The sequence below is a fragment of the Paramormyrops kingsleyae genome, chromosome 6 (genome assembly GCF_048594095.1).
Source record: "Paramormyrops kingsleyae isolate MSU_618 chromosome 6, PKINGS_0.4, whole genome shotgun sequence".
Taxonomy (NCBI): Eukaryota; Metazoa; Chordata; class Actinopteri; order Osteoglossiformes; family Mormyridae; genus Paramormyrops; species Paramormyrops kingsleyae.
This window is the reverse complement of record NC_132802.1, coordinates 33,950,492-33,976,778: the sequence shown is the minus strand read 5'-3', so window position 1 is coordinate 33,976,778 and position 26,287 is coordinate 33,950,492. Positions and strand designations below refer to the sequence as shown.

Here is a 26,287-nt window from a genome sequence, read left to right as displayed (position 1 = left end):
GGTCAGGCAGAAAGCTTTTTATAAGGCCCCTGCTTGTACCACGGCATCCTGGAGCCGCTCACATCTGCCTGCATGGCTGCTTCACGCACGTCGCATGTTGGCCAGTGTTTTTGTGTAGATGCATTCTGACAAAAAAAGTGAAAGTTCTTCTTGTCCTGTGGTTCAGAGATGGTCGTAGTTACACCATGGAGGTGTAAAATACACAAAGGTACACTTCAGTTTTATGATTAGAACATTACAGTCAGGAAATGTATTTCTTTTTACAGGAAAAAATAATCAGAATCCCACAACTAGAATCTGGAGTTTGAACTCCACTCCAGCTGCCATGGTTATTGCTCTCAGTAGAATACTTGCCATATGTATCCTCCATAGTTTGTAGTCTATTTGGAATACCTGTGTGATACATGAAGCATGTATGTGGGTCAGCTGGGACTAGGCAGCCATAGTGATAAAGAAATAGCACACTAACAACCCAGTCCACGATCCCTGCTAGACGTAAAAAATCCTTGTCACATAAATATCACCTGAACCCAGAGCCATGCATGTATTGGACAAAATGGAAATTCCCAGGATACCAGTCCTGCAGAACCATGTGGTTTTCACACATGTGAAGCTCCAAGAGAAGATCCGACAAGAGAAGTTTTCATCTAATTTGACTTGTGTATATTGCTTATTATATTTATTATTTTGGTGTCCAAGGAATCCATCTCATTTTAGCCAGAAGGTAAAGAAGAAAATAAAAGGAATGTCAGGAGGGCAGCTGCGGAGAAGCCATTTGTAGAGTATACTGTAGGAAGGGACTGTCCTGTTTACAGGAATGCAAAAATGACATCATAAAATTAACTTGACAGAACCAGGAAACATGGCTGCTTGTGCACGAGCCACATCTAATATTGAAAAGAGTCTGTTTATTGCTGCAGTGGTACAGCGTATTATAGACAATGGACTTCTGGCCAGGAAAGGAGTCCGTTTAATCATCCTTTAGGACAATCTTGATAAATAGGCATAGAAATTCTGTCTAACTACATTTTCCAAACAAGGCTACAGTCTCATTCCCTTTTTGCAGCACATTACCTTCTTCTTTGTTCTCCCATAAAGACAATGCCCCAGCTTTCAGGGCAAATGCTATGAGTCCTTTATTTCCACCCCATTTTCAGTGCGCTAACAGATTTAGCTGTCCAGTTGGTGTCATTCATCTTCCCCAGCCCTTCTAATCCACAGACCACAATAACCATAGGGACTTGCAGGGTGTCTACGACTGTCACCACTGCCTACATCAAACTGCAAGGCCTTCATTTACAATTTGCCTTTAGATCAGAGAAAGCTGAAGAAGAAGTTTTAAAGAAAAGTGCAGAGTAGCTCCAACTCCTCCGTAAAGCGCATGGTGACTCCTGAGCCTGCTCGGTGAATCTGGGCCTCCTTTGTTGCTCCCCACTTCTTTGCTCATTTGCAAATTCACAGAAGCAAAACGCTAGTAAGGTTGTATGACCACCCTGACCGTGTGCAAAGCACTCAATCAGTAAAACACCCCGTTCAATCACTTTTACACACTGACACATTCTATTGACAGACCACCCATGTAACATGTTTGTATCTTAAAATATTTCTGTTTAGACTAACATATTGACTGGCACTACATCAACACTAGACATATTCCAAACATACAAATACAATCAGCCACACACAGAAACCTCTCTGCTCCCTCGCATGACAGCTTTGATTAATTGCAGCTTGCTTGGTAGCATTAAGCAAATAATTATACTGCACAATGACATTTGGATCACACATCATAAGTCACAGTCAGCCAGAGCTACAATCCAGTAAATCATAAAGCGAAAGTGTTTAATATATTACCTTTTAAATGTGGGTCTTCACTATCATTATTTTATTGGAAAATGTTTAAAATGGCAGAAAGCCAAGACTGTGCTAAAGATTGAAATGGCAGGAGATTTTTTTCGACTTCTTTCTCCTGTATCCAGGTTCACCTATGGAACTTGGAAGGGGTTGCTACTGCATACTGACACTGCATACTGACACTGCATACTGACACTGCATACTGACAACAATGTACCTCATGCACACATACACTGACACACAGAGACTTGTCTTGACAGTAGTATAATACAGTCTTGTATTATACTGTAGCCCAATTTTTAACATGCCAGCTAGACGACTCTCTTTTCCATTTAGTGCTTCTCCCCCAGTTGTCACATCACCCTCCCCCTTTCATTTCCTCTCACGTTATCACTTGCAAAATGTAAGGTGATGGAAGGTTGACAGAGGCAGAAATGACTACATCCATTTTTCTTTGCCACGATCACCTGGACCCAACCCTGTCTCCTCTGACTGAGCTCCTCATTTCCCTCAGTTAATGCTGGGATAGGATGATCCACCTCTTAGCTCCCAGGATATCTACTAGATTTTTAAAAGCAGCTCTGGCTGCAAGGGGCAGTTGCAGGAACCAGAGTTTAATGTCTGATATTATTTCAAAGGATTTAACTACATTTTATTATACATACTATATGCCTTATTTGGGCTATATGGAAATGTTGGTAATAATGAAGTAACCATAATAATGGAGTATATCAAAAGTAGCCCAGCAGGCAGTATTACATCTCTGGGTCTGTGGTTTGGTGTCTGTTCTGGACTCTCACTGGCGCCTCATGTTTCTGCGGGTTTTCTTCAGCTCTGCTGGCTTCCTCTTATAAATTGAAAAAGTCAAGTTTGTTGGACAGAGAACAGAGCCACACGACGCAGGATGACAGGAATGAATAGCAACTTCATTTGGGTGTGGGAGCAGAGATGTGCTTAACTAAACAGTGAGGAGAATGAAGACAAAAGAAGCTATTCTGGCTTTGGCAGAAGAGAAATATGCAAGAAAAAGAATCGGGGCGTTGGGAATGGCTAAAATGGGAAAGGGCTCAGGGTTTGGGGTCTGGGGACGTCTTCTGTGGGGGGCTGAGAGAACGTTCCGGCATCTGGAAATCAGGCAATTGGGGAAAGCAAATGAAAGGGCTCGTAAATTGACCCCACCCCCATCCACCCATCGAAACTTAAAATTTACAATTTTAGACACTAAAGGGCTGATGTATACATGTCAGGCCCCTACAGTGGAATGATCCCCTGCATCATGTCCTAAACCTTGTATCACAGGCTCTGGATCGTTTCAGTCCTGATTAGATTATCAGTGATGGAGAGATGAATGACTTTAGGGCCTCAACAAAAACTCTTTCATTGTGGTTTTTAGAACAAGTAAGCACTACCAGCTTACTCTTCCCTTTACAAGAATGTGCATCACGCACTTTGTTGAACTAAACCAGTTCATGCTTTGTGGTTTTTTTACCAAGACCCCAAATTGGGTCTCTTCTATGTCTATTATTCCTCATGTTTGGCAATTATTGTTGACTGTTATCTTCCATCTTTCTACACTACTCACCTTGCAATTTTCCTTTCATAATAACATAAGAAATATACAAACGAGAGGAGGCCATTTGGCCCAACAAGCTTGTTTGGGGAGAACTCAACTAATAGCTCAGAGTTGTTAAAATCTTATCTAACTCTGATTTAAAGGAACCCAGAGTTTTAGCTTGCGCTACACTAACAGGAGGACTCTTTCATACTCTAACTACACACTGTGTAAAGAAGTGCTTTCTCAAATTCATTTTAAAATGTTCTCCCGCTAATTTTCATATATGGCCACGAGTTCTAGTATTTAAACTAATATTGAAGTAGCCATTTGGCTGAACATCATCCAGACCTGTTGGAATCTTATATACCTGGATCATGTCCCCCCTTAGTCTCCTTTGCTCAAGGCTAAACATATTGAGATCAGCTAACCTCTCCTCATAAGACATTCCTTTAAGACCAGGAATCATTCTTATAGCCCTACGTTGCACCCTTTCCAAGGCAGCAATGTCCTTCTTAAGGTATGGTGACCAAACCTGCAGACAATATTCTAGGTGAAGTCTCACCAAGGAATTGTATAATCGTAGCATCACCTCCCTTGACTTAAACTCCACACACCTAGAGATGTAACCCAACATCCTATTGGCCTTTTTAATTGCTTCCCCACACTGGCGAGAGTGGGACATGGAAGCATCAACATACACACCAAGGTCTTTCTCATAATCAGCTACCTTTATTTCAGTGGAACCCATAAAGTATCTGCACTTTACATTTCTGCTCCCTGCATGGATTACCTTACATTTGTCTATGCTAAATTTCATCTGTCAGGTATCAGCCCAGTCACTAATTAAATCAAGATCCTGTTGTAGCCTGTCACGCCCCGCTCCGTCCGATCCTAATGTGTGCCACGCCCACCTCATTACCTCGTGTTCATCCCTGATTGTTCTCACCTGTTGCCTGTTCCGTTTGCCTAGTCTTGTGTACTTAGTCCTCGTCTGAGTCAGTCTTCGGTAGATTTATCATTGATGTGATGTAATGTTGCGTTTGATGTCCAGCCTCCATTTCCCTGCCTGTTCGTTGAATAAACCCCGTCTATCCTGATCCACGGCTCCGCTTGCCTGCTTGACCGCCAGCTCGCTAGCCCGAACTTGACAGATTGACAAATCTACCGAAGACTGACTCAGACGAGGACTAAGTACACAAGACTAGGCAAACGGAACAGGCAACAGGTGAGAACAATCAGGGATGAACTCGAGGTATTGAGGTGGGTGTGGCACACATTAGGATTGGACGGAGCGGGGCGTGACATAGCCTCTCTGCTGCTAGTTTAGTATCTACTACACCACCCACCTTGGTGTCGTCTGCAAATTTAACCAGTTTACTGTATGTATTGGTGTCAATATCATTAATGTAAATTAGGAACAATAGTGGTCCTAAAATTGAACCCTGCGGTACCCCACTATGAACGCAGGCCCACTGTGACATTGTGCCTCTAATAACTACTTGCTGCTTTCTGTCTGTTAACCAGTTTTTGATCCAAGCTGCAGTTTTTGATCCAAGTTCCTAAAATCCCTGCAGCTTTGAGCTTAAGCAAGAGACATTTGTGGGGGACAACATCAGAGGCTTTCTGGAAATCTAAGTAGATCACGTCGTAGGTCTTTTTGTTATTAATAACAATGTAATTAATAATGTATTTTCTCACACAAATATTTTTCCATGTAGATTTTTGATACTACTTTTGTGTGTAAATGCCTCCTTTGAGTCAGTCCTTTTAATATTCCTGGAATTTACAAGCAAAGTTTTGGAGCTATGTTACAAGGATGTGGTAAGGCATTCAATTGTGTCTCGTCAGTAAAACCCAGCAGATCTTAATTGTGAGAAGTCCTACCTGCTCAGTTGCCCACAGAAACTACTGCCCTCTAGCTGTAGTAACTGATGCAGAAGTCAGTTCACCAGCCCTATTATGTGTCAAGGGTCACATTTTTGTTAAGATGAGCAATCACTTGTTTTATTTTAATTACCATTGATGAGATCTGCCCCACCAATACACATCCATTCATCCTTCCATCCTAAATCCTCTTATCCAATGCAACGTTCATTGATCAATTTTTATGTTTGAGAAACTCAAACATACGAACAACTTAAGAGCAAATTTGCAGTACTCACTCAGTCCATTTCATATTATTTTTGAGAAGAGACCTACAGTACAATGACCTAAAGTCAGTCAGCAAAAAGTCACACAAAAACTTTCTCAAAAACATGTCCAGTAGACTGTGTGAGTTTCAGAAATTTGCTCTTCAATTACTTACAAGATCCACAAGTGAATTGTTAAATCTACTATTTTAACACTGGATTATGCCACAGAATTTATGAGTTTTATATCTAAAGGAATGCCGCCAAATATAACTTAAATATTTTCCGCAGACATGTTATTAAAATGGCCAGACTTTCTACACATTGCATGTTCCAGTTTTTGACTGACTGACACAACCTCACTGAGACTGTAACCCAGCATTTCTTTGGGTTTTAGTTACTTAGCCCGAAAAAACAAGAAGCCCTGATGCTGTCTGCTTTGTTTACTACTGTTAGAACCCATTTCGGTCAAGCTGTGACCAAAACTGGAAAAAAAAACAGAATACCAGCATTTAACTTATTCGTTATTTGCTTCGACAAATTAATTAAGCAAAATTAATTTCGTGTTAAAAATATAGGACTAACAGAAAACGGCTATAAAATCAGGTGGCAGAAAAGAATTCAGGATGGCCAAAAACATCCCGTACATGTATATACTACATAAATTAAAGCTCTCTCATACAATGAGAAACACCCTAAAAGCTTCTTTAGACAACAACCGTGACAAAGACAGATTGCGAAAACGACATGCTCGCTGATTACATGACGCATCGTTAGCGCTGGATTTGAGTGTCGCATCAAAGGGCGCAAATGTGCGAGTAACAGCCGCAGCCGTGCCGCTCGGACTGCAGGTTAAATACTTTGGCAGATCTTGTTTGGAGGCGGGTCCTTCCCCGTTTTTTCTTTCGGAGTCTTTGCGCTGTTAGGGAAAGGCGGGGTCGACCGCTTCCCAACCACTTACTAAATACAGACTGCAATGTCTGGGAGTGAAATATCTGCTAGCTGAAGCTGGACGCCTATTCAATGTGGGGAAATCAAGGTGTCGGGAGCATCTGGAAACCACCGGGATATAGGACAGCCCGTTATTATAGACCTTAAGAAGGGCTCCGAAATCTGCTGTTATTCAGTAATTGGTTTAGTTTGGATTAAAAAAGAATACGCATAGATAATTAAGAGGCATAAGGTGAATATTAGGTGTAAATGATGAAGGAAGTCATTTTCTTCACGAATATTGTTCTGTCCTTACTGATGATGACAGCTTCAGCGTCCAAGCTGAATGTGCCGCGACTACGCCTTTCATACAAAGGTAGTTCTTTTTCAACTGCTTTAAAAAAAAAACTTATCACTGGATTACTCTTGTATTTTGTAAAATTAAAAACGGCAATTCCGTTCACCGAACAAGTTTTATTGGCTTATACATATGCTCTAGTAAATACCTTAGTAAAGTAATTGTGTTAATTGCCTGTTATTATATGAGATAATCATATATAACCTATCGTTTGTTTTTAATGACAAGTAGCCTATTATAGGACTTAGCAGTGGAGAAATTGAATTTTACCGCGTCTCAAATCCGGATTTTATTTCATGCAATTTTTAATTATAAATTCTTTGCTTTAGTATTCTCTATATGAATTATAGCACCTTTTGGGTATTTTTCTGACAGTGTTTCAAAAGGGATATTTTAAAACAGTAGATGTAATTCCTGTTATTTGCTACTAATTTAAATCAACGTGCGAAGAGGTGGTCCTTGTTGTCTAAATATTGGTTGTTGGAGGCTACAATAAAACGGAACTGCGTTTTGTTTAGTCCGGTGTAAACTATTAAGCTGCTTTCCCTGTGGGCTTTTTGGCATATTTTCACCTCTCTGTGGTCAGGCTCGCCAGCGGTCCTGAAACGTTTAATTCATTCTGTGAACGCCATTAAGTTTTATTGAGCGGAGGCAAAACTGTGCTGCCACCGATATCTAAACCGTAAAAGTTTAACCTGGAGCACAATTTTGTGGTTCTACACGCAGGAAGTTCGCAAAATACGTATAATTATATTATATTCTTAAATATCTTGAAAGTCTGCTGCTTAAGGATTTACAGAGGCTGTACAGTTGATTTCTTCACGTACCTTCAGCACTTCAGGACTCGATCACATTTGTATTTACATTGAAGTTGTCACGCTCGCGGGTTGGGCAAGCAGGAAGCAGGCGAGCGTAGCCAGGTAGTAAGGGTAACGGGGTTTAATGGCAGGCAGACGTACAGGCGGGAACATCAAAGGACACTACACAATGACAGATCTGGGGAATACAGACTGAGACTCGGACTAAATACACAAGACTAGGTAACAGAGAACGAGCTACAGGTGGGAACACTTAGGGCGAAACAGGAGGTAATGAGGTGGGCGTGGCACACATCGGGAGCGGACGGAGCGGGGCGTGACATAACCCCCCCCCAAAGGCGCGCACACCGGGCGCGCCAGGGAGGAGGCGACGGACGGGACGAGGGAACAGGACCTGAAAGACAAAACAGAACGTCAACCAAACCCAGGGAACAGGACGGAGACGCAAAAGACGAACAGGGACGAAACGAAGGACAGGACCTGACAGAGAACAGGGAAGGCGGAGAGACAGACCCAGAAAGGAGACACAGGGGGAACACCCACAGGCGACACGAAAGGGCCAGGGGTGCCAAAAGGAGGGACAAAGGGACCAGAAGGAGAAACAGGCGGGACGAACGGAAAGGGAGGAGGAACAAGGGGAGCACGAAAAGGCCCAGGCGGGCGACGGGCAGCGGCCGGAGGGGCCGCAGGGGAGAGGGAGAAGGGAGCAGGAGGGGACCACCCAGGGACCAAGGGGACGGGACGAGGGAGTGACGGAGGGGACCAGGAGGGAGCAGGAGGGAACACCAGGGAAGGCAGGCAGGAGGGGGAAGCCGCGGCAGGCGGAGGCGCAGCCGCAGCCGGCGAAGGCGCCGTCCGACGCCAAGCCGGAGCAGGGGGGCCCGGAGGCGGCCGACCGGGAGCCGGAGGCGGGACCGAGGACCGGCACCCAGGGACCAGGGGGGGACCCGGCGGCGACCGCCGACCCCGAGGCGCAGGACCCGCAGGCAGCCACCGAGCCACAGCCAGGGGCCGAACGGGCGAGCCAGGGGGCAGGGCGGGCGGGACCCGGGCCCGACGCCTGTGTCCCCGTCCCTTACGGGACACTGACAGGCGGGGTCCTGGGGGGCGTCGGCCTTGCTGGGGTAAGGGCGAGGGAGTCATGACCTCTAATGAGGCAACAGGCGTGGCAGTCAGAGCCGCGGGCGTGGCCGCAGGCGGGGCAGCCAGAGCCGCGGGCGTGGCCGCAGGCGGGGCAGCCAGAGCCACGGGTAGGACCGGAACGGCGGCCTCAGGCGGGGCCGCGGGCGGGACCGGAACGGCGGCCTCAGGCAGGGCCGCGGGCGGGACCGGAACGGCGGCCTCAGGCAGGGCCGCGGGCATGAGTCCAGCAGAGGCCGCTTGGGCGGGCGCCTCGGGTGTCCGGTCAGCAGGGGGCGCCTTGGCGGGCGCCGCCAGCACGCGACCGGGAGGGAGTGCCACGGCGGGCGCCGCCATCACACGGCCAGCAGGGGGCGTAACTGTGGCCACCTCAGGCCGTTCAGGTGCCGGCAGGACAGGCAAAACAGGTAGTTCAGATGCCGGCAGGACAGGCAACACAGGTAGTTCAGGTGCCGGCAGGACAGGCAACACAGGTAGTTCAGGTGCCGGCAGGACCGGCAAAACGGGCGGTTCAGGTGTCGGCAGGACGGGCAAGACGAGCGCCGCCGTCTCGTGGTCAGCAGGGGGCGCCTTGGCGGGCACCTCCACCACGCGGCCAGCAGAGGGCGCCTCGGCGGGCGCAACATCCATGCAGCCAGCAGGGGGCGCCTCGGCGGGCGCAGCCTCCACGCGGCCAGCAGGGGGCGCCTCGGCGGGCGCAGCCTCCACGCAGCCAGCAGGGGGCGCCTCGGCGGGCGCAGCCTCCACGCAGCCAGCAGGGGGCGCCTCGGCGGGCGCAGCCTCCACGCGGCCAGCAACCGGGACTGCAGGCAAGCCAGGCGGGTCAGGCGGGTCAAGCAGGACAGGCGAGTCGGGCTGGACAGGCGAGTCGGGCTGGACAGGCGGGCAAAGGGGTGCTGCAGGCGGATCGGCGGCGGCAGCAGGCAGTGCAGCCGCGGGCAGATCGGCGGCGGCAGCAGGCAGCGCAGCCGCGGGCGGATCGGCGGAGGTAGCAGGCAGCGCAGCCGCGGGCGGATCGGCGGCAGCTGCGGCAGGCGGTGCCGCGGGCAGAGAGGCGGCAGCGGCAGGCAGTGCAGCCGTGAGCAGATCGGCGACAGCAACCGCAGCAGCAGGCGGTGCCGCGGGCAGAGCGGCGGCATCAGCAGCAAGCGGTGCCGCGGGCAGAGCGGCGGATGCTACAGCAGGCGGTGCCGCAGGCAGAGCGGCGGCAGCTGCAGCAGGGTCCGGACCATGCAGGTCCAGAGGCGGCAGGAGGGGTGCCGAGCGCGCAGGCGCCTTCCCTTTAAGGGCTCTCGGGACCCGGGGAATAGCGTCTCTTACGGCGCGGATACCTCCGACGCCCAGACGCTCCAGCCGGTAATAGTACGCCTCCATCGGAGGTGGCTTCTCCGGATGGAGGCGGGCCAGGCTGGTAGTGGCGGTGTCATCCCAGGCGGGGAGGAGAGTGCAGGCTCCCAGGTAGAGCGTGGGAGTCGCCTCCTGCTCTTCCTCTCCTCGCTCGGTGAGCCGGCGCTGTAGCCGACGGAGGCATTTCCGGGCTTTCGTCAGCGGGTAATGCTGTCCGGGCGGGCGCTCCTCTTGAAGCAGGTCCCGGCCCCGGCTAGCCAGCTCCATGGCTACCGGGTCCTCCAGGACCTCTGGCTGGGATTGCCAATACACGAAAGTTTGCAGCAGTCCGAGCCGGTGGTGCTCGGACTGCTGCTTCGTGCTTTCGGGGAGATCTGTCATTCTGTCACGCTCGCGGGTTGGGCAAGCAGGAAGCAGGCGAGCGTAGCCAGGTAGTAAGGGTAACGGGGTTTAATGGCAGGCAGACGTACAGGCGGGAACATCAAAGGACACTACACAATGACAGATCTGGGGAATACAGACTGAGACTCGGACTAAATACACAAGACTAGGTAACAGAGAACGAGCTACAGGTGGGAACACTTAGGGCGAAACAGGAGGTAATGAGGTGGGCGTGGCACACATCGGGAGCGGACGGAGCGGGGCGTGACAGAAGTGATATAAATTTTTTTTTTTTTTTTTATTGCTCATAAATTCATTGTTCATTTATCATTAAAGCTTCTACCCCCACATATAAAAACATATCAAATGCAGTACCTGAAGTATTAATTTCACCCCTGCCAGGTTAAATCTCCGTACCTGAAACACAGTTTGACTGGTCCTCTGGTTTCAGATATCACTATGCTTAACTGTGGGAACAAAGACTAAATTATCTCTGACGTGTTATAGTGCTTCCTCTTAGCCAAAAGCTGACCAAAAAAACAAACAAGCATAAAATGGGCAGCTTTAAATATCCAAATGAGAATGCACTGGACAAGCAGAAAAAACAGGAAGGAGGAAAACTGGGCCTTCAACCAGCGATGAGATAAGCAGTGACCTCCTGCGAGTCCCAGACCTAGTGTTCCGACCCTGTTCTTGAACCGTATGACAGGCAGCCATCCTCCACGCCACTTAATTGTGATGCAGATCAACCTTCCTTACAAATTTGCACCTTTGCTTGTCACTGGGGCTGAATCCTCAAGGGTCTGTCAATTGTACCCTTAGCTGTAGGTAATTGTACCTTTTAAGGTACATAAATGGGCTCTGAGGAACATTTCTGTACCATTGATGGTACATTAATGCTGTTTGTTTCTTTGTGATGTTCCTCAGAGTCCATTTCTGTACCCTAGAAGGTACAATTACAAAGGTACAACCCCAGTGACAAGCAAATGTACAAATGTTGACCCTTTTTTTCTGAGAGTGTCCGGTGGTTTTAACTGCATGTCACAGTCAGAATCGAGGGTCCATGTAGGAGGTAGCCATGTTTATAGAGGGAAGGGGGAGGCTCTCTTAAACTCCTCAGAAAGGGCTTGTAAAGTGTGCTGTCTGACCGGCTGGGATTCCGCCGAATCCTCGGGGGCATCTGGAGAGCGGACGAAGCGCGCGCTGACTTTTGTGGCATGAATGAGCATACAGCCCCACTCTGCTCTCACTGCTTCTCTGCCCAAATTCAGCTTTCTAGTAGCGAGGACGATTCGGCGGGAAAACAGTATTTTGGCTTTGTCAGTTGATTGAATGCTTTGTTTTTTTATAGTGTTGTACTAGACATTTTAATTAGGAGTTAAAAATGAAGATGGTCATGAGGCTGCAAATTTCACCATTTCTTTAAAATTGGCCTAAGGACTAAAACTTAAGAATAGGCATTGAATGCTTACTTCTTTGTTATTTTACCAATTTCTCAACAATTTAATGGTTCCTGGGCTCTCCATCTTGTCAAATTCATTCTTCATCTGGCTTTTTGGCTTTGGCGGCCACAGAGGAATAGGAGTCAGGTGGTCACTGTTTCCCCTTATTGGTGCTCCTGGGTGACATGTTCTGTGATGTGAATCATGTGATTCGGCTGGGGCCCGGCTGATTGGACTGGGCAGTACGGATGCCTTAGCGGGCTGCCAGACTAATGGGACGCAGCAAACTTCAAAGGTACCCATATGATTTCAGTGGCGCCTTGCAGGTTGGGACCATGCCGATTTGGATCTGGCAGTAGGCACTCCCAGAGCCCCTGCCAGGCTTGGATCTTGGCACAGGGAAAATTGCTGTCCCAAGAACAAACTTCAACTCAGCCAATCATGGGGATTTGGGGAGTGTCCCCCAAGATGATGATGTAGCAGAGTTGTCTCTAGCACCAGTATCTCTATGCAGTATTCTTGCAAAATCTATGCAATTAGGATAATGGGAAAAGAACATTGTGACAGACACAGGAAAGTTAGAGACACCTGGTGAGAAACCCCCCCTGGCTGTTTTTCTGATAAAATGTGGCAAAGCCCTGTCACATGGTATCTGCCTGGGATGGCTTCTCGCATGAACGAGTTACCTGGAACAAGCATTGCTATTCCACTGGGCCCCTATATTTTTGACACGTGTCATTTCAAGGGATCTGGGAACTCACAGTTATTTCTGTATCCATCTGGATTGCCGTCAGTCACTCTTGGATCACAGAGTCTGGCCAGTGTTGGGCTCATAGTGTAGTGAGTGATGGTGCAGGGCAGCCGAAGATGTAAGAGGGCGAGAATATACTGACACTGGGCAGAAAGGAGCCAGCGAGTTGGGGAAGCAAATATTTACAGTTAAAGGCGTATATTAATTAAATGGAGATATGAATGTAAAGTAATGCATTTGTCTTCAGCTCATGCAGTCATGGTAAATCTGTTCTCTAAAATTTTGAGCAGAAGAAAGAGGGAGAGCAATAGGTGGAACACAGTGGATGGTGTGATTGGCCACAACTGTAGGTCACGTGACCTCTCCCTCGCTTGGGTCCGCATGTGCCACTGCACTGTGGGTTATCTCTCAGCCTATTGCATCAAGGGCCACTTTTTTGCTGTGGTAGTTTACACAGAGGTGGACAAACCTCGACAGGAAGGAGGAGAACAATGCTATATTGTGCTCTTTTCTGTGCTCTGTTTGCTGAATAATATGCTTGTGTCCAATTAGGTTCTAGGCCCTCGGCAATAAACAGTCTTTTACACATGGTTGGCACATCTGGTAGTGGTCTATGTTCCTGGACATGGCAGCTCGACCATTTTATCTGAAGTGGTGAACATACAGCAGTCTTTCTGATTACCATGCCACCCCCCCGGCTCCTATTCTGACAATCTGAATACTAATCCCCACTAGCCTACGGCTTTTGTCACTGAGAGAGACTCAGCTAACAGGGGAAGGGACCTTCTGTATTGTTGTTGAAAGGGTGTTTTAGTATTTGCACCACAATTACTAGGAAAATTAGGACTCGTAATTCTCCTTGCGCCGAATGTCATTGCTCAACTGATTGTCAGCCAAGGGAATTAGCATATTTATGCATTTTTCGATGCACTGTCAGAGTTAACATTCCCAATCCATTGAGAGGTGGTTTCTTGAGGATTTTTGACACAGCAAATAGGAGTGTTTAAATAACTGTGTTTTGGATGAAAAGTGAGGGGTGCTGGACATATACAAGGGCAATATGGCTCAGTGCAGTGATTGTCATGGGACTGATTATATCAAAGAGGCCCCCATTTGACCCGTTATCTTTGCATTCACACCCTTTTATTTAGCCCATCATTTTGGGCTGGACGGGAAATTGGGTGTTAGTACTTGTTTACGAGGTGACACGTAACAGATATTAAGAGATATTATAAGGTGACACATCCTGTATGCCTGAAATTTATTCTTTCCTGATAGTAAATGTCAGGAAAAAGCTCAGCAAAATAAATGGCAGCAGCCAAAGCCGCATCAAGGCTTAAATGGACGCAACAAATTACTAATGTGGCACCAGGCCAGCGGGTTAAAACCTTTTATCAAACTATTTGTCTGAACTTCTCCCACTTCCCGCAACCCGGTCTGCACGCCGCTGTGGACCCGTCGCGGCTGCATAAGCGGAAAGGTCCCCTTTATAAGTGCGGTCATGAATGTAACATAAATATGATGGATGAACGTTCTTCAAAGTTCCAGAAAGGGCACTTTTTCTCTCACACATCTTTTCAGTTCCTTTTAACCATGTGCAGACTACATTTCAGTGTGCGTTGAACATTTTGCACTTTTCAGGCGCTGCTTACAGGGACAAGTATTTATTTTATGACGTGAAAGGCTATACCTCTGTTTCATTCCTTGTATTTAAACAGAGGGATTTGTGTATTTACTGACGGCTGCCCTGGCTGCCCCCATAGTTCTTTGGCGGTTAGTATAACATCTACAGCTCCAAGGTAAGCATAGGGCTGTCGCACCGACGAGATCCCACTCCGGAGCGGTACTGGTAAATGGGAATCCCCATGACTTGGTGCTGGTTGTACCGCTGTGATTCAAAATTGAATGTGATCAGGTCTGAAGTGGATGTTTTTTTTTTTTTAAGTAGATTGCTTGGGCGAGTGTCGACAGCATGGGGGTATCGGGTTTTCTTGTCACACCCCATCCTGTGCCGTGATGTGTTGGGGGCCATGTGTGTCAGTGTCCATGCTCATGTATGTTTTCATTGCGATCTTATTTTTCTTTGTGTCGGTAGCTGTTATTGTCGGTATGGAACAGTGTGCCACTCTGGGAGGTTTGGCCATTTCTGAATGGCGTTTGCATTAGCGAATAGTGTAACCAGCTAGTAGCTGGGCGGAGCCGCCTAAGGTCTTCTTTGTTTGCCGGGTGGGTGAAGGACAGTGAGCGGCTCTCGAGAACAATGCCCACTCCGAGTCGACCGGTCCAGCCAAGTAATCGATTTGTTCCAGCCGCAAGCTGCTGACAGTGAAAGCAGCACTGGCGCCCTTCGCTCCTGATGTATTAATTCAGAGGCTCAACCTTACATCCACATTCACAACATCTGTCTTACACAAGCAGTCACACAGGCAGTGAACCCATACATCATCCGACACATACATTCAGTGTCTCTCTCTGACAAACACACACACTCTTGCTACGATAGTGCTGATGTTCATAATTAAGATCTCGGGGTGCGGAGTGACGTGTTCAGCATAGACGCAGCGACGAGTGAGAGCCGTTAATGAAGGAGGTCCTTAAAAACAGGGAGCTGCCACTGAACTGGAAAAGCAGCTGGAGCACATTTTAGGAGAATGATTTTTTAATTAAGGAGAGAGGGAGGGAGGGGGAGAGGGTGTCTTCCATCACACTGGACAGGGGTGAAGCACTCCTACGTGGCCCTCACTGGGGTGGCTGGGCAGAGGGGGGGTGGGGGCCCCAGGTGCTCCCCAGGGGCCTCGTTCACCAAGCTCTCATCACATCACCATTCATTTCTGTTTCCATTCTCTCCCACTTTCATGTCTCACCTACTCACTTTAATCACTGTCCTCGTGAGTTTGTAAGATTAAGTGTACGTTACGTATATGAGTTGTGATGTTTGCATTTGAAGCATAGGTGTTGTAGGGGTTAAGCCAAAGTAAACGTTTAGCTCCCTTGAACTTTAACGGTAGATTTGGAAGCAGTTTTGGATAGGTGTTGTGGAGTTACGAAGTTACTCTTTTCATCCTCTGTTCTCCAAGGTGCAGCTTGTTTCAGGTAAGATCCTTACAGCTGGTGAAGGAGAGCCAGGCTTACAGTGAGCAGATCATTACTGATCTTGGCAGCAGAATTCCTGGCTCGTGCCCGGGTAATCAGAACAGGGCCGAACTGCATCCAAGTTCCCCCTCCGAGGCTTAAGAAGTCATCCAACCATTATGAAACGCACCACGTACAGCTGGTGGATCCTGTAGCGCAGTAGCCTCTCTTCCTGGCACTGTGGCATAATTTCCTGTAGCCACTGGTGTGGAAGGGATGACGGCACTCGGAATCAGGGCCAAGTTTTCAGAACAGAGCTAGTGATTTGACGTCTGAGTGCTAATTAACGCTCACCGCAGGATGTGGCAGGTCAGGGAGAAACGCCAGACATTGTCATTATGAGACGGACCCCCTACCCCACCCACATATAATTGCTACAATGTAAAATTAGAACCATGAAACAATAGCACGGATGTTGTCTTCCTGTAGGTAAAATGATTATTTACTCAAAATATAAGCACCAGGATAAAAATAATATTGGAAAATGTGTGTTCAAAAATTGAACCATATGATACAGAGGAAATACCTTTAGAATCAAATCCAGGAGACTTTTAAGGTAATTCGGTAAGGTCCAAGGATAAGGCTACAGATAGTAGTGGACACATGCACTGGAAGTGGCAGATCTTTCTGGCACCTTCGTTGACTATCTGCATCCAGATGGGAATGGACCAGACAGCAGGCCCTCTGATGTCCAGGGGAGGTCCGGGGACCTGGTAAGGTTTCAAATATTCATCAGGATTCCTGGCATTCCTGCCACTCTGGATTAGTACACGAGGTTCCATGATGGGTGAGATGGCCCTGGAAGTCTGAGCAGGACCGCAAGCATGAGAGATGTGGAGGGAGAGAGCAGAGTAGGCTTAGATGGCTAGTATTTTGTGCCATGTCTTGAGGTCTAATTTGGATCAGATGTGGCCAAAGTGACACACTTGTCTTTCACCACCACACAGCCATTTCTGACCTTAGGGCTTAATTTGTACTGAGCCACAGATACGTATTTGACACGCTCTGTCAGTCACTTATGTGACAGTCAGAGGGGGGCTGAGCATGCATGAACTATGGAGGTACTTTGAACTTAATCTGGGGGATACTTAGTGGCTGGGAACTGAGGATAACTGGGTAGTAGCTTAGCTTTTGAAAGTCAAATTACAAGAATTACAAATTCTTTTGCTAATGTAATGTATAATTTCTCATATATATAAGAATATCATATTACTTGCTCAACATAGAGTTGAAACACCTTTAAAACTTTGACCAACTAATTCATAAAATTCAAATAACAACACATGAACAGCACTAATAGTGGACATATGTGAAGCTGAGGGCAATCATACAACTGCAGAAGATGATGAGGGAGGAAGGGAGAGCTTCTGAACATCATAAAGTTTAATGAGTCTCATTTGGTTCTCATTAGAAAGTGCCTTTCTTAACCTTGACACGCGTATGTGTATCACACTATACAGGTACGTGCAATGCTCCGGGGTGTGAAGTGAACCTCGTTTAAATGGAAGTGCTTACAGTTCATTAAGTACTTAGACCTCGTGCTGGAGCCTCCGTACCATTGTGAGGCTATGGCATCAGACAACATGCAAGATGTTTGGTATCATTCCAGTGAGATGCTGTGCCTGCTACAGATTCTGTAGAGCTGTGTATCTGTGGCTGGGGGCATTTGTTCCCATATTCAGGTTTGTTTGTACCGTTGAGCGCATCAATCTGTTGTTTTTGATGTCTGTGATTTTATGAGATTCTTGGGTGTTCATCAGTACTTTTGCAATACTTGAGTGTGTGGGGAACTTGGATCTTATAGTGTGTGGTGGGGGGGTGTTCATAACTGCTGATAGTGCCTCCCTGCCCCGTGGAGCGTGTGTGTGTGTGGGGGGGGGGGTTGGCCACCCCATGGGTGGCTGATGTTCTCCTGCTGAGTCAATATTATCCATGTGCTCTCATTTCAGAGCTGGGGAGGAGCTGGCATGGGCGAGTACCATGGGGTGGTACTGGGGCGGGGGGTAGGGGTGACAGGGTGCCATCACCACATGGGAGGAAGACACAGCAGCTAATGGAGGGGGCTCAGACATGGTGTTTTTCCTTCTAATTAAGAGAACAAACACTCAGACTGGGCTGGGCAGATCGGACACGGACCCAGGCATGGTGAGACTAGGGCTCCCCCCCCCGCCTCGACTAGATGTGTCCCCACACTAGTTAGGGGGTCCAAGAGACAGACCTTACCTTCACTGGAGAGTGGGCCAGCTTTTGTTATTATATGGCTTTTTTATATTTAGGTTAGCATGGAGAGTAACGCTGCTGTCTCACACCGCCAGGGTTGGGGGCTTTAAGGTGGGAACTACACCCTAACTCCTTGTGTACAACTTGCATGTACTCTCTGTTGCCAAGGTTTCCTCCTACAGTCCAATGGCAGGGGATTAGGTGAACTGGTGATGTGAGTGAATGGGCGCCGCCTAAGATGGGTGTATCCCGTCCAGCATGCTTCCCTGCCTTGCGCCCTCTGCTTACTGGGATAGGGTCCAGGCTCAACCCTCTGACCCTGTACTGCATAAACAGAGTGGATTTTTCTGCTGTTTTTTCTTTCTAAATTCCAGTCTGTTGCAATAGTTAATGAATGGGGACCACTGGACGTCACTTTTGCGCCGCTAAGGCTTTACTGGCTATCGTTGAAACCTGCGTAAGAATATTAGGACATAGCCTTATTCTCACTCATGTCAACTGGGTTGCATTCCCATTAGTAGACTGCTTATGGAGGTAGATAGATTACTGGATGACTACAACCAGCTGTGTGAGCTGCTGCAACTTGTAGAGTAACAATAATACTCTCAGCAAACAGCCTTGAGGTGAGCAAATGATGCAAAATATGACAGAAAATGTCTTCCTGCGAGTTGTCAGGCAGTAACAGGCTCCATATGAACATCCAGATGTAAAGTTTGATGTATCAGCATCTCAGTTTGGTTTTCCGTGGAAGAGGAGTTGATGCAGAATGATGATTATGGCGATTAAGATGGCAAATACTTTGACCAGTGTAGGTGTGCTGTTTAATCCTGGGCTGTTTGCATCCCGAGGGGTGGATTTGGCGCCTGTTAAAATGAGAAGGAATTTCTGAGGAATTGTGCTGCCTGGTTGCTTGCTGAATGGTACTCCTGGATTCTGCCAAAACTGTAAAGACAAAATAGGCTTTGAAGTCATATCAAATAACCATTTTTATATGGCGCTATAGAAGTGAGGTTTTGGAAACCATGAAAGCAATTACTCAGATCCTCTTTCGGTGTTTTGGTTTAACTCATACATACTCAACTTTTTTCCTCTTCATTACAGTTGCGTTTTATTCCCAGTCATGAAGAAAGTCTGGGGAGAAACAGCATAAAGACAGTGTTGGACTATGGCGCACAGTTAACTCAGTTAGCAGTGCTTGGTAGGGGGGCAAAGCCCAATATGTCTGTCGTCTCCCTTTCGCTAAACTTGCAGGGGCCTCTGAAAGACACACAGCAGCAGTGCTGACTGATGGACAATGTCAGTCATCGCTCCTACAGCCATCACAGACAGACCTACAAGGCTTCCTCTGTATTCGGTGGCCTCTGTCTGTCTCCTGGCAATGAGAGACCCCCACTACAAAACCTTAAATACACATGGAAACATTTGCCATCTTGTTGTATTTATATTCGTAGTTCATTTAGTCTGCTTTAGATTTGTAGTTCTATGTCTTTGACTATTCATTCATTTCATCAGAAGGAGACCAAAACTACTCAAATACCAACAAAGGATAAGCAGTGAAAAAGCCTTTATTTGGGGAAGGGCGCATGTTGTAATCTTGCTCTCTGATTAACCAAGATATTAAGGGAGCTAAAGACCATGAACTGCTGCTTAAGATAAGGGATTAAAGGGTTGAACAGAGGACCTCTGTGTCCCAGCTCACAGTCTGCGTCCATCTTGGGGCATTGTCTCCAGACACAGCAGAGAACCTCTTCACATTGTCGTCATCTGCCGTCACCCATGTTCTGGGAAGAGAAAGACCGTCTGTCCTGGCAGAACATCACACAGACCAGAGGAACAGATACAGCTGGCCCACACAGACCGAAACTTAAATACACAGTGACAGTGCACGCACATGGACAGATACGAACTCACAGTTATATAAACCTTGTAGATTGTGTAGGCTTACGTGCCTAAATCTATTCACCATAAAATTTTACATGCACATACCATGCACATAAAAAATACCCACACTGGAAAGCAAGCACATTTACTTGCCAGCACCTTTCACGAACACAATGACGCAGAAGCCTACAAAAAGAGTGGTTGATAAGTAACATCCTGAATTCCAGAGTAAGATCCTGTTTTCTAATTCCATTGTCTTTCTTTTTCTTTGTTACTATCCCATCCTACCATAACCTTTTTCGGTTCATTGACCTTTAAATTGTTAAAGATTTTTTTTAAGCAGGAGTGTATGAAGATGTTACTGAGTATTTTTTGCACCGATTATACTTTCTGGTCATATACTGCCATTAGCACATTAAGCTGTGAGCAGTATGGTAAAATAGTAACACGACTGTTTGCTTCCTGGCTGATGGGCCATAAGAAAATCGAGCCGTTAGCAGAAAGCTAAATGTTCACATCTTTTCTTTGCTGATGCAGCTCAGATATAGCTGGAGATATACCTCGATTTTGAGTTTGTGCCTGATATTAGCTGTAAGGATTTGTACTGTTAAAGCAACAAAGCTTCGCTATGGTATTAACGGGTAATGACCGAATGCAGGGAATGTGTGCAAAAATCTCGATTAGGGTTCCAGTCCTTTTAGGAAGATCAGAAAAGCTCTCGAGTTTACCTGTCTGTTATATACTGTAGGGGATTGAACACGTGTAGGTCTTAAGACTGACTATGTTCCACTGGACTGCATACTTTTTGTCCTTTCCTTGTACAGCCCCTTTTTTAGGATTGGTGCTCTGTTCCTCTCTGTAGCTGCCTCAGATTGACATGTCCGCTGAAACACACAGCTACAGCTGAAAAAAACAGCTTGATACAAAACAATCATATGCTAATGTTTAAAGATTGAAAACACACAAATGCTGAGTGAATTACAAAACCATTAACTGCAGACTGAAGCAGTCTTTGGTGGTCTTTAGTATGTACTGTAAATATTTTTCCTATTATGTTCTCTAAAGTTAATGTCTCTGTTTCTCCTCACCTTTCTTTCACAGATCTACTGGCCACCAACAGATCCACCATCTTCAGTGGTCAATGGGGTTATCTCAGCCTGAGCTCTGTGTTTCTGGATGAATACCGCGATCGTCTTTTCCTGGGAGGCAAAGATGTGCTATACTCGCTACCTCTGGACCACATGTATTCCGATGTCAAAGAGGTATTCCCTCCTTATCCCACTTGTTATACACTGAGTCATTTATATTCATATTCCCTAATGGAAACAGGGATTCCATGGCATAGTTTTTAGTCATGTCAAAATCAAGAAACACAATTCTTAAACTAAAAGCGATGTCAGTCATGTAAAGACCTCTTTATCAGAAGTATCAGAAGTCTTATCCATACACATTAAAAAAACCTATAATTAATGTCCATTTTTGAAATTCCTTCTAAATCCCCAATATATCCCTAGGCAGCACGTTGTGATGCTTCTGTTGTCACACATACTTTCTATTAATCCACATGGCTTTACAACTTCTCCACTTATCAAGTTTCCTCAGCTCCTCCACTCAATACCTGAAGAATCCACCTCCTGGCTGTGATTCACGGTGCCCCTCACTGCACCATAAACTTGGGAATCTTTAAATCCCCCCCTCATCGTGGCTTCACTTGGCTCGGCTGTCGACCTTGTTAATCTGCCTGAGTGCCAACAGCTTGCAGATTAATTATCCCAAGTCACGCCTCTTTCAGATGGGCTGTGTGAGGGGGGCCCTTTTGGTGAGGGCCAACCTGGGGCCCCGCTACTCCTTCATATAGGGGGGAATAGAGGGAACCAGGATGATGTGTTAGCAGGGAAGGCAGATCAGAAGGAGGGGAATTTGCAACAAGACCAGACACTCAGTTGGGTGATTGGATGGGTCATGTTCCCCCAGAGACAGGGCAGTGTTTTAAGTGCTGCTTAATTTCTAGCCCCTGGGGTATCTCAAGACAGCGCCGTTTAAAAACACCTCACAATCTCATCTCCACAGTAAAAGTTGTTGTTTCCTATTAGTACAAAGGTTACTAACAAGTTAACTATCAGACATTTTTACATCTGTAATTTATTTGCCTGAAATACTGCAATGTATATTTACAAAAAAGAAAAAAGTGAAATGATTTTGAATGAAGTGAATAAATAAATGATTAAATATTTAATATTCATTTTACTTAAACAGATTAATAAATGATTTATTTTATTGACTTATAGGGGTGTAATGGTACACAAAAATCACAGTTCGGTACATACCTAGGTTTTGAGGTCACAGTTCGTTATGGTTTCAGTACAGCGGGGGTAAAAGAAACTAAACAGGAATTTATTAAACAGTAGTTTGCTCAGCAAAATATGACTGTCTTTCGTAAAGTCTCTGTCAATTCTGCTGCAACCTACTAATGAAAAAGTAAAAATTACATAAAAGTACATCAATATACATTCTCTCAAGTAAATAAAAATAAAATAAATATCCATTAAAGTGCACATTTAGAAAATTAACTACAGTATACCTGATCTGTACTGTATTCACATTAGCAGCTTTCAGCTTCATATCTGAGCTGTGCAACACAAATATTGTCTCAAAAAATACAAAGCATAACAAAATATCATGGTGCAGCTTTTAAAAAAAATACCTGCCCTGTACTTGTATTCACGTTAAAAGCTTCCAGCTTCTCATCCGCCCCTTTCTGAATGCTGCTCCAGGGAAGGTTTTTTTTACTTCACCGCTAGCAAAACTCATATGGCTAATCAGTACCCCATTGACTTTTTAAACTAATTAAGTTAATTAATTAATTGAGCTGTTGTTGCAATAAAACAAATATATGGAATGGCTGAGCTGCCCCTGTTGAGAGGTTTGGGATTCAAGTGATGCTCTTCTAACCAACAAGATATCAGTAACTGTTTGAGGGACAGAACAAAGTTCTTGTTTATTATTTATTGTGTTACAGTTAATTTGCATATTTTCTAATGTTAAATTGTGTTTTGCTTCTAAGCACATGAACACTTACTACCCATATAAATAGCTTTGAAAATTTCCTTTTTCTTTGGCATGTCATTAGAAGACTTTTAGAAGACAAAGTACTGTGGTTGTAGGGAGTGTCTGTGTGCTTTGCCGAGTTTCTTTTTCTCTTGATACTGTTCAAGCTTTGTGCTGGATTTTGAGGAACATCTCTGTTTGATGTACATAGAGCCTGGTCCTGGCTCTAAAGTGGTGCACAGAAATATTCAGCTTTGCACAGGAACCTTGACTAGATGTAGTGTTCCTTTGATAAATAATGGCCACCTAGGCTGGAATACAAATCAAACAGGAAGCCAAGCATTCCCACCCACTGAAGGTCTCAGAGTTACAGTCATCGGGAAGGGGGTGGGATCCCAGCTTTCGACAGAGACCCTACCATTGTTGATCTGGGTGTAACATCACAAGCATGAATGTGTTCAGTACCTTTCTTTTGTACCAGTAGGAGAGGGATCAATAAAATAGTCAAAATACTAATAAAATAGTCAAAAAATCTCCATGGTAACCTACAAAAAAATTCATAGAAATGTATTGACCAGGCCTTTTTCATTGTAGTGGCAATATACATTCAGTCACTGGTGATGTCCGGCTGAGTGACCCTCTGTCAACATTGGTGCTCTGCTCTCTGCATAAGGAGATGGAGCAAGCAAGAGGATGTTGGCAGGATCTCAGTGTCACAGCGGGAGTCACAGTGGGAGTCACAGTGGGAGTTACAGCGGGAGTCACAGTGTGAACAAAACCCCATTATATATGAAAAATCATTTTCTTTTGGTACTTATCAAGTTGTTTCTCAGTGAATTCTGTGAGGCAGTAATTCACAACCCTGGGGACTTGTGGAACTGCAGTGACCCATAATTATATGATCTAATTATGATTTCAAAATCATATGTCCCACCCATCTTAATAAATGTCCAGAAGTGGCCTACAGCTGACAAAAAAAACATATGCCCTCCAATTGTCTTAAATTCGGTTTTCAGATAGGACACAGCTGTACTCCATTTGCGGCTCATATATTGCATTGTGTTTGTATGATTTCACATTATTGTAATAGCATATTTTTGAATTTCTGTTGAAAACTAACCTTTTTCTGTTACAAAATGCTCCATCTTAATAAAACCTGTATAATTAATATTTAAAATGGATGGCTTAATGTCAGTATTGCTCAATTTCGTAATTTAATTTCAAGTCAGTATTCTCAGCAACACATTCCTAACAGATATTCTTTATTGATCCCAGGGGGTAATTCTTTTGTATACAGCAGTGAGGTACATAAAGATACAAACATTTAGTGCAAATAGTAATCACAGTACACAGTGCAAACAGTACACCGCACTAATGCAAACAAAATATTGTTTTGCATAAATAAGTATATACTGTATGTATAAATTAACCAGTGATTTATGTGCAGTATCTGTTTTAATGATGGAATGCTGTCCTGGCATGTTATACAGTAGCTGGGGGGTAGGGGCTGGCACACTGGGAAGAGGCTCTGTGCTGCCTGATGGAAGCAGGCAGAAGTGATTCCCGGCAGCACTTCCTGGCACACCATGTTGGAATGAGCCGGTGGCTAAGAGTGTTCCAAGAGAGCGCCTCCTGGAGGGGGGGGGGTGGTGGGCAGAATGCATAATGTTCTCCAATTCCGCCATCATCCTCTTCTCTGCAAATGCTTCCTGATGAGTTTCTTCAGGCATTTGCCATCATATTTCATATTTACTGAATGTACCACTGACTGTAAGATTCACTTTCAAAATAGACCCTCCTGTTTATATTTTTACATGTAGTATATAGTATATTAATTTTATGGGTTTTATAGTATTGCATATAGTATTTACTTATGTATTTTTTCTCCCACACTTCAGATTGCCTGGCCCCCACTTCCTGGAACTGAAAAGGGCTGTGTGCTGAAAGGCAAAGACTCCAAGGTAAGCGACAGCCCTCAGGAATCTTTAGCATTTATTCTCTTTCTTGTACTTTCATTCGATCCCTTTTTAACGGTGTTGTTCATATAGACCGTCTTAACTGAATCATTATCATCCAGCAAACCCAGTAGGTACAATACTTTTGATTAATGTAATACAAGTCAAATAAACCATGGAATCATACCATAGAAACATCTTGCTTCAGTATTGATTTTGACAGTAGATTTTTATCTATGTTCTATAAAATCTCAGTGGTCAGATGTTGATAGGGCTTGCCTAATGTGTGCAGTAATTTAGCCCCACAACTCATATGGGCCAAAAATGCTGGTAGGTTCCCATTGAAATTCTCTTTTAACCTGTCAAAGTTAAGATACATCAAAGAGGTCTGATTCATGGAAAGTAGGGCTCAGACACTAGAGAAGCCTAATTACTCTAATTGAAAGCTTCAGGAAACTGGTGATGGGCTTTATGTTTCTGTAAAGTGGAAAGTATTTGGCATATATTTGAGCTTTTTTATCCTTGTGTTAACGACACCAAGTGAAAGTGCCTCACCATCTGCTATTGCTTACATTTCTCGTGCAATAAAGTTTGAGTTCAAATGTGTCACTGCATGGGGAATGAGATTTAAAGTATCCCCAATGGAGCCCATTGTGGGCTGTAGGTAATTAGTGTGTTTGAGGTGGCAGGTGAGGCAGCATTTAATATCAGGAGTTATAGCACATTTCCTGTCCTGTCACCATTAAAAGTATCATGAATAGATACAGGTATAAAAACCACTATTCCCTGGGGAGTGTATACATCATTATAGGTTATGATACAAACCTTAAGGTCTATGCATTGCAACTCGATTTCACCTGATTAGGCCAGTCTTGCTCCTTGGCCATAATGCTGCCTCTAATGGGCAGGGTATGGTCCTGTTAGCATGCCCGTCTCGCCATATTTTTCCTTACAGCTCAAAATACGTTCAAAAGTATGTTGAGAAACTCAGCCGCAAGCCTTATAAAAGCGGTAGAGAAATGTTAAACCAGACTGGATTGAATCTGATGTACAGCATTACTGAGCATGTCCTTGTGAATGACGATCTGTGGGAATATGATATTATCTCCTTATAAAGGAGCATGCATGTAGAAATGGCTGCTTCGTTATTGGAGTTACCCATGAAGACGCAATAATGGACTTTTATGGTGGTATTTACAAAAATAGATTAATGGCTGTGTAAGTATTCCATGCAGCTATTGTTGGAAGGGTCATGTCTGCAGTGTCACACATATTAATGTGCTCCTCTCTTTCTCTTTATACAGCCACTCCCCAGGTTACGATGGAATTACATTCCAATAAAAATA

The 26,287-nt window shown here is 45.3% G+C and overlaps 1 protein-coding gene across 1 annotated transcript in view; it reads left to right on the top strand.

Moving 5' to 3' along the window:
* The first annotated feature begins 6,480 nt into the window (after positions 1–6,480).
* sema3bl (sema domain, immunoglobulin domain (Ig), short basic domain, secreted, (semaphorin) 3bl) overlaps positions 6,481–26,287 on the top strand; it is a 44,881-nt gene continuing 25,074 nt past the window's right edge. Inside the window, exons 1-3 of the mRNA XM_023821016.2 lie at positions 6,481–6,844; positions 21,040–21,200; positions 24,885–24,947. Of these exons, the coding sequence (XP_023676784.1) occupies positions 6,739–6,844; positions 21,040–21,200; positions 24,885–24,947 (330 nt within the window). The 5' untranslated portion in view covers positions 6,481–6,738. The remainder of the gene's footprint in view (positions 6,845–21,039; positions 21,201–24,884; positions 24,948–26,287) is intronic.